At 39.0% G+C, this 9,701-nt stretch overlaps 1 protein-coding gene across 1 annotated transcript; it reads right to left on the bottom strand.

Annotated features, from left to right (window-relative positions):
- Positions 1-8,183: 8,183 nt before the first annotated feature.
- Positions 8,184-9,023, bottom strand: LOC122665683. Its single transcript, XM_043861834.1, has one exon. The coding sequence runs from the start codon at positions 9,021-9,023 to the stop codon at positions 8,184-8,186; it is 840 nt and encodes a 279-aa protein (XP_043717769.1).
- Positions 9,024-9,701: the final 678 nt, after the last annotated feature.

The following is a 9,701-nucleotide window of genomic DNA, read 5'->3' as shown; positions in this document are numbered from 1 at the left end:
ATCTCGGGGACAAATCCTTGGGGCATCGGTGGCGGAGGTGGTAAAGCTTGAATGCCGCTACTGGACTGGCCCTGATTTTGAGTCACCGTTTGGTTAGCCTCCAATGTGGCAGAGGGTTGGGTTCTTGCCACTTCTCCTGTCACTAGTAGTTGGGGGTCGACGGATGCAGTTGCCATCCACCGCTGTTGGGTTTTCTTCCCTGCATTCCTGCCACCGTAAGTGTTCTTCATTGTCTGACGAGTCACCGGGTTTTCCACGGTTGGTGGGGCTCGAGTATTGGATGGAACGACATTGGGTTCTCCGGCCATGATCTCAAGTTTAGTCAGATAGAGAGTCTAAGGCTTTGAGAATTGTATCGTTCCCACAGACGGTGCCAAACTGTTGCGTCAGAAATCCTACTGGAGCGAGTTCTTCCTGTAAGACAGAGATTAGCAGAGGGTATCGGGCATCGTCGATGATCTCACTCCGATGCTTAAGTTAGATCTCTGAGCAATAGTCAATTCAATGAGTGTTTAGATGGGTTAAACGTGTGTTACCTCCAATATTTAAGGTAGTTGAGAGTTTGTGTTTTGCTTGAATTGGAAAGCTGGAATTCTGGAGTGGAGTGAGACCATTGGAAAGTGTAATTTGGAGATAATGTTTATCCGTTGCTTCCCACGCTCCTGATTAGGCGTAACGTGGGCGAAAGTCTCGGACCCTGTTGGTCCATGATAGACTCATGGTGCCTTACGTAAGCCATAGGGGTTATTCTCTTCTTTCTTAGTGTTATTCCAAGATGACGAGTTACGCACCCCCAGCGTAAGGCGGGGTGCTTGTTCATGATTTGATGAGCTCGAGGCCCTAACCTGGCTTGACAACCACAATAGCTCATTCTTATAGAGCCCGTTTCCATATCCCAACAAAGTGATATAAGCTTGTGGTGTAAGACATTTATTTCTATCACCACCCCTAGGAATGAAATTATGTTGAACGATGTAGGATATGACATGTGGGATGAGCCGAAGTCATCCGGTGACAATGGTCGCCGCATTAGGATCAAATTTTTTAAGGATGGAGGAATACACTTCTTTATGGTTTATCAAATCTCCAAAGTTAGTGTTCTTTGGAGTCCAAAAAATGCAAGGGCCGTCATTAGGAATTTGAAGAATGTGGGCAAGATCATCAAGAGAGAGTTCTATGTGAGTACTTTTCACATAGGAGTGAAGTTTCAAACCTTGTTCCGCCCCGCTGAAGTAAAGGTTGGCATAAAAGTATTTGACAAGGTAGGGATAACAAGGGTCCGAAATGTTGAGAAGAGGTTCCCAACCGATGTCTTTGAACCTTTTTCAAGCCGAATACTATTGAAGGAGAACACGTCAACCTCACGTCCTTCTTCTATTTTTCAGGCAAGGTAGAGATATCAATTTTCACGGCATTCCCTAGATCGAAAGAGTCGATCTTCTCCTTCGGCATAAGGCTGTCTTGAAGAACCTCCTCTTTCTCTAGTCCTTCCTCTTTTAGAAGGTTGATTCTCGGCCATTATCTCCTTACCTCTTCGACTCATTGTGAGAGAGAGAGAGAGTTGAAAGAGAGAAAAGAGAGAAAAGAGAAAGAATATAGAGAGAAATGCTTGACAATGTGTAATCAAGTGTAATGCAAGATTAGAGTGAATAGTGAGTGAGAAAAAGACAAAAAAATGGGCTTTATATAGGCATAAAAAATAGTTTAACAGTCATAAAATGGTCATAAAAACTAATCCTGTATACCATTTTAGGTCCAACGGTCATAAAACAGCCAAAAATTTGTTAACCCGGCATACCGTTTGGCTATCCGGTATACCATTTCAGCAGAAACAGTGGCAAAAATAGCAATTAAACAGCATGACTGATTAGGCAAAAGGATCACAAATGCCTAGGTCTCTTCTAAGGGTGCAAAATCTTTCTTCACTTAAAGGTTTTGTGAAGATGTCAGCGAATTTCTTCTTGGTCTCAATGAAGTCAAGTCGGATTTCACCTCGTTGAACTGTGTCATGTAAGAAATGGTGACAGATATTGATGTGTTTAGCTCTTGAGTGTAAAATCGGATTCATGCTTAAGTTAATTGCACTTGTGTTATCACATTGGATAGAGGAAGTGTCAAACTTAACTCCATAGTCTTGGAGAGTTTGCCTCATCCATAGCACTTGTGCACAACACCGTCCGGCTGCTATATATTTGGCCTCGGTGGTAGATAGAGCAACAGAATTTTGCTTCTTACTAAACCACGACACCAAACATGATCCTCAGAAGTGACAAGATCCACTGGTACACTTCTGATCAACATGACACCCAGCAAAGTCGGCGTCGAAGAAGCTAACAAGGTCAAAGTCATTGTCCATAGGGTACCAAAGGCCAATGCTTAGGGTTCCTTTCAAGTACTTAAAAATTCTCTTCACAGTACTCAAATGGGATTGTATAGGTTTGGCTTGAATTCTAGCACAAGCACAAACACTAAACATTATGTCAGATCCACTGGCCGTTAGGTAAAGTAAGCTACCTATCATGCCTCTATATTTGGTCGGGTCAACAAGGGTTCCATCTTCATCCTCGGACAGAGTTACAGATGTACTCATTGGAGTACCAAATGACTTTTGTCCATTGATGTCAAACTTCTTTAAAAGCTCTTTAAGGTACTTAGTTTGACTGATGAAAATCCCATTAGGCGTCTGTTTTATTTGAAGTCCTAGAAAGAAATTTAATTCTCCCATTAGACTCATTTCAAATTCACTACTCATACAGTTACTAAATTCATGACAAAGTGCTTCATTTGTAGAACCAAAAATAATATCATCAACATAGATTTGAAATATAATTAAGTCATTATCCTTATGTTTTACAAAAAGAGTAGTATCAATCTTACCCATTGAGAATCCATTATCAACTAGAAACTTACTTAACCTGTCGTACCAAGCTCTTAGGGCTTGTTTCAAGCCATACAGGGCCTTCTTCAACTTGTAGATATGGTCAGGGTACTTTGAATCTTCAAATCCAGGTGGTTGGATCACATATACTTCTTCATTTATGAAGCCATTTAAGAATGCGTTTTTCACGTCCATTTGGTATAACCTGAAATTCTTATGACAGGCAAAAGCAAGCAACATTCTAATAGACTCAAGTCTAGCTACAGGTGCTTATGATTCATCAAAGTCAATACCTTCCTATTGGTTATAGCCTTGAGCAACCAGCCTAGCCTTATTTCTAGTTATGTTACCATCTTCATCAAGTTTATTTCTAAAAACCCATCTAGTTCCAATTATCTTAGTGTTAGAGGGTTTTGGCACCAAGTCCCAAACTTGATTTCTTTCAAATTGATTAAGCTCTTCTTGTATAGTAATTATCCAATTACTATCCAAAAGGGCTTCCTTGATGTTCTTGGGTTCGATGGTAGATATGAAAGCTACATTGGAACACACATTTTGGATTTTACTCCTAGTTTGTATGTCTTTCTCAAGGTTTCCAATGACAAGGTCAAGTGGGTGGTCTTTAACAGTCTTTATCTCTTTTGGAAGTTGATGTACTTGATCATTGGGTTCTTCTAAAGAGACATTTTCAACTCTTTTCCTAATCTCAAGTACTTCATCTTCATCATCTTCTTCTAAGTCTTTATACTTATCCTTAGCCATAGATTCATCAAACTTTACATTCATAGACTCTTCCATAACTAGAGTTCTTTTATTGAATACTTTATAAGCTCTACTATTTGTGGAGTAGCCTAGAAAAATACCATCATCGGCCTTTTCTTCAAATTTTTTTAAGTTGTCTTTAGTATTAAGAATGAAATATGCACAACCAAAAACTTTAAAATAATCAACTTTAGGAAGCTTATTATGAAAAAGTTCATAAGGAGTCTTTAGGAGTATAGGTCTTATCAAAACTCGATTTAACACATAACAAGCTGTGTGAACAGCTTCGGCCCAAAGATACTTTGGCAAAGAATACTCATTGAGCATTGTCCTTGCAATTTTTTGGATAGTTCTGTTCTTTCTTTCAACCACACCATTTGATTGTGGTGTTCTAGAGGTCAAAAAGTTATGAGTTATACCTTGCTTCCGATAAAACTCACCAAATTCATCTATGTTATCAAATTCACCACCATAGTCACTTTTTATAGAAGTGATCAAGTAACCCTTTTGATTTTGTATTCTCTTGCAAAGAGATACAAACTCCTGAAATGCATCATTTTTATGCTTAAGGAAGAAGGTCCAAGTGAAATGGGAGTAGTCATCTACAATAACAAAGGTATACTTCTTTCCTCCTAGACTAGTAGTTTGTATTCATCCAAATAAGTCAAGATAGAGTAATTGTAGGGGTCTTGAAGTAGCAATAGAATTAATGACCTTGTGAGAAACTTTGGTAAGTTTACTTTTTTGACATGCTCTACAAGTGTGTTGCTTATCAAAGTTCAACTTATATAGATTTCTCACCAAATTCTTAGAGGAAAGGGATCTAATTATCTTAGGATTAATATGTCACAGTTTCCTATGCCATAAGGTAGCATCATTATATTTAGAAATGAAACATGCATCATTAGAATTTATACTAAATACACAAGTATAAACATTGTTCTTTCTACTTCCTTTAAGAATAATATTATTGTTAGAGTCCTTGATCTCACATTTAGAGGCATTGAAATTAACAAAGTAACCATTGTTACATAGTTGACTTACACTAAGTAAATTATACTTAAAATTATCAACTAAACTAATGTTGAAAATTACTGTACCTCCAAATTTTATGGATCCATTTCCAATAATTCTTTCTTTGCTGTTATCTCCAAAAGATACCCATCATCCTTTTTGCTTCTTGAGCTCCGAAAATAACTTTGGGTTGGATATCATATGTTTTGAGCAGCCACTATCGAAGTACCATTCCATGTTGCTAAAACTCTCCTACAAAACAAAGACACTTAATAAAACTTTGGTCCCCATTGTATGTTGGGTCCATCACTGTTAGTAACATACCTTTCTATTGGTCTTCAAATCATTTGGTTACCATTTGCCTTTTGGTTTCTATACCAATTTGGGTATGATTGAGGGTTCCAAGGTCTTTGGTTTTGGGATGCCCTATATGAACCTTGGTTATTTGGTGGTCTTTGCACTTTAGGTGGTATTCTAGTTGGTCTTTGTACTTTAGGATGATTTCTCCTGTTTTGGCCATTGAAAAGTCTTCTATGATGGTGAAAGAATTGTTTCATATGGTAACATTTCCAGAGAGTATGTCCCCTCTTGTTGTAATTATTACACACAATAATTTGAGGGATATATAGAGTCTTCCCTTTGGGATTGGGTTTGCTAAATTGAGGGTTCTTCTTTCTTGAGTAGCACTCCTCAATAGAGTGTCATTTCTTCCTACAGTAGTTACAAAATTTCTTCTTTACCTTTTTACTTGCCATTTTACTTGTAGTTGGACCTTTAGTTTGATTTGAATTTTTGTTCACAACATAGCCTACTCCTTGTTGAAAGGTGCTTTAGAAGCGTTTCCAAGCAAAATGTCAAGAGTTTTCTTCCCATTGGTAAATGATTCTAAGGCTTTACACAATTTCTCTTTTTCTTTTTCTAAGTTATTGACTTGAGAAGTTAGAGTTGTGTTTTGATCTTTGAAGGTATTTATCTCTTTTAAGAGATTCTTTTTAGCAATAGCTAACTCCATGCTACTTTGGTAGAGGTCTTCAAAGGCTTCTTCTAATTCTAGGAAGTCCTTATCTTTGTGAGATGGAGAAGTGGGAATTACCTCATTTTGGATTTCTTCATCTTCAGTAGCCATAAGTGCCAAATTAGTTTATTCTTCTTCTTCTTGAGATGTTTCATCATCATCTTCTTCATCACTTAAATCAAAGGAATGTTCAGCTTTGTAGACTTTCTTGTGTTTCTTTATTTTTGGATAATCTCCTCTGTAGTGTCCTGGTTTCTTACATTCATAGCACACAATATCTTTTAAAGAAGAGTCATTATTTTCTTTGGAAGTATTTTTACCTTTTTGATCCCTTGAGAATCTCTTCTTATTGAAAGTGGTTTTTCCTTTGTTCTTCAAGAATTTAGAAAATTTCTTGGATAGATAAGCGATCTCATCATCAGACAATTCTCCTTCATCATCGCTGATTTCATATGTCTTAAATGCTACAACTTTCTTCTTTGGTTCTTTCGGTTCATCCTCCTTGGTGTCCAGCTTGAGTTCCATTTCATGAGTTTGGAGTGATCCCAATAATTCGTCTAGACTCAACTTGTTGATGTCCTTAGATTTTTTGATCGCTGTAGTCTTGGGTCTCCATTCCTTTGAGAGAGATCTTAAATTTTTTTGAATATTTTCACCATTGGAGTAGACCTTCCCTAAACCTTTCAGTTTGTTAAAAATGTTAGTAAATCGGGTAAACATAGCATATATGTCCTCATCATTTTTCATTTTAAATAGCTCATACTCATTTATAAGCATATCAATCTTAGATTGCTTGACTTTTGAAGTACCTTTATAGGTAACAACAAGCTTGTCAAACATCTCCTTAGCGGAGTCACACATGCAAGTTCTATTGTACTCTTTTTCTCCTAGAGCACATTGAATGTAGCTTATAGCTATAAAATTGAGTTGAATCTTTGCTTTATCAGCATGAGTCCACTCTTCTTTGGGCTTGTCTATGGTATTTGGTCCATTCTCAATTACTTCCCATACGTCAATGTTATTGGCACACACGAAGTTCTTGAAGCGATTCTTCCAATAGGAGAATCCTTCACCTTCAAAGAAGGGTGATCGGGTAATGCTGTATCCTTCAATCTTACGATTGACAGAGAATCCCATGGTCTTAAACTCTTAATTGGATTGAAAAACAATCACGGTCTTGAGCTCCTGCTCTGATACCAAATGTGAATTCACCTAGAGGGGAGTCAATAGGTGAAGGTATGTAATTTTATACACTTATGCAGAAATAAAACAAATTATCAATGTAATGACAAGCAATAAATCAAAAGTGACACGAGATTTATAGTGGTTCGGCCAACACTTGCCTACGTCCACTCCTCTCACCTTAGAGAGAATTTCACTGTAACAAATCTTGAAGATGAGCAAGAGGACTCGTACAAATCTTGAAAGATGAGCAAGAGGACTCGATAACAACTAATCTTGATTTAATGAACAAAATGATTCAACCTACTCTTGATTCCGAGCAAGAGAACTCAACTTACTTATAAAGTAAAAATGAATGTACTAAAGGATTAGAGTTACCTCAATCTTTAGTAATGATATGCTACCTTTCAATCTTGAGTTTTAATGCAAATTGAATAAAGAAAGCTTGTGAGAGTGAATGCCTTGAATGAGTGCTTAAATTCTCACTTGAGAGTAACTTGTTTTTGGAGGCTCTTAATTATGATTAGCAGTGGTGTTTAGAACCTTAAACAAGTGGATATTTATAGGCTAAATGGCTTAATTTAATTAAGAATCTAAATTAAGATTGGATTCCAAAAGCCATAAATAATCCGGTATGTCGGATTCCAATCCGGTATGCTGGATTGCCTGATTTCCATATTCAACAGAGAAATAATGGTCGAATTATAACAGCCTAATATTGATCCGGTATGCTGGATGGCTATCCGGTATGCCGGATCAGGGTAGTACATAGGCTAAAAGAGATCCGGTATGCTAGATCATCATCCAACGTACTCTGGAGGGCTACTGTGACTAATTTCCTGAGATTGCCATTGATCCGGTATGCCATTTTGGGAACCGGTATGCCGGATTGGGCAATTTCTGTGGAAATAAGCCAATTCCATTAAGGGGTTGGTTTGGGGGGGTTCCAAAACTAAATGGTCACATGTCGTAAGGGTTCATTCTACCTCCTAAGGACATTCTAAATGAATGTATGCGTGCATGTGTGCATAACATCATTTGTGACTTTATATTTACAAATAAAATATTACAATGTCTTCAATTAGTCTTCAATCTTGACAAAAGCTCTTTTGTGTAGCCAAGGCCTTTTGTCTTCAAAGTTTGACTCTTTGACTTCCATGTCTTTGGAATAATCTTGAGCAGTATTCTTGTATGCATTTATATACGCTCTTATGTATGCTCCTCCTCACTTGGTGCTACGCTCTCATCTAAACATCTTACACAAATGTTAGTCCAAGAGAGGCTTTATTTGTTATCATCAAAACATGACTTGGAGTGTATGAGGTCTTTTCCTCAACATTGACTTCCCCTGCACTTTCCTATCTCAAGGTCAGTTGGGAATTTCATCATCAAATGTGGGGTCGAAACCACCGTCTGTAGTGCATTGAGTCCTGGCCGCCCCAATATTCCATTGTGCGTGGAATTCACCTTCACCGCCAAAAAGTTCATCTTCATCATAGCAAGCTTGGGCTCTGTCCCCACAGTCACGAGCAGCTCGATTGATCCTTTAACCTGTATTGGGGCGCCACTGAACCCATACAGGGTAGATTCCACTCTCTTCAGCATCTCAGGTTTCAGTAACATTTTCTCGAATGCATCATAGTACAGAATATCAGCTGAACTCCCGTTGTCCACAAGGATTCTCGCTACCGTGCAGTTGGCAATAATCATCTTGATCACCAACGCATCATCATGAGGGGATTGAATGTCAACCAGATCTTTGTTGGAGAAGGTTATACAATGATCTGTCCTCCTCCTTTTATTTGACATCTCGGTGTGGAGCACATTCCGAGTATGATGTTTTCGGGAGTTGGAGGTTTCTCCTCCCATGCCCGGTCCTCCATATATGGTGGTTATTTCTCTCAAGGGCGCATTCTCTGCGTGGGGCTTACCTCGAGTTTGTTCTTCCTTATCGACCCTGGCGGGTGATCTTTGTCTTCCCTCTGGTTCCCGAGTATGAAAATCCGTTCTTCTATCGCTTCCCTCTTTCTTGACAAACCGGCCCAGGTGTCCCCTTTGTATAAGGGCCTCTATCTTGTACTTCAGCTGTCTGCACTCTTTAGTATCATGATCGTGGTCCTGGTGAAACCGAAAGTATTTATTCTTATTGTGCTCATACGCAGGTTTCACCATCTTGGTAGGCCAGCGCAGGGTCACCTGGTCCTTTATCTCATTCAGAATATGAGCTCGGGCATAAGTGAGGGCCGTATAGACTGGTTCTGACTCTTGATCAGTTGCTTTAGGAACCTAGGCTTTTCTGTCATCCTTCTTTCTCTTATTATCCTTGTCATCTCGGCTGCGCTTTGAACCGGCTTCACGGGTGGATTCGCCCCTCTTTTCTTGGGCTTTCTTCTCAGGTTTGTCTTCCTTCTTGACAGCTAGAACTTTGACTAAATTGATATATTTCTCACAGCATGAGAAGAGCTCATACATATCTCCTCGTCCATGATCAAGGACTTTTCAATTCGACATCATGAATGCAGCTACGCAATGCCTGGAACTTGACCACCTGGTCCAAGTTTCGTACTTCTAAGGCTTCTTTAGTGAATCTTGTAAGAAAGCCCCTGATGGATTCGTCGGGGCGCTGTTTAATGGCTAGAAGATTGGCAGTTGTCTTCTTGTGAACTCTACTGCTCATGAAGTGGGCCAAGAAGGCCCACCCGAGATCGGTAAAATTGGAAAGGGAGCGCGGGGGAAGTCGTGAGAACTACTGTCGTGCACCTCCTTTCAGAGTGGAAGTGGGACCCACCTCTAAAAAATCATGTAAAAAAACCCATGGTGGGCATGTGGGGACAGTACCCTAACCCAGGT

This window comes from Telopea speciosissima, chromosome 6, assembly GCF_018873765.1.
Source record: "Telopea speciosissima isolate NSW1024214 ecotype Mountain lineage chromosome 6, Tspe_v1, whole genome shotgun sequence".
NCBI lineage: Eukaryota > Viridiplantae > Streptophyta > Magnoliopsida > Proteales > Proteaceae > Telopea > Telopea speciosissima.
The sequence above is the reverse complement of the archived record's forward strand: the minus strand, read 5'-3'. Positions and strand labels throughout refer to the sequence as shown.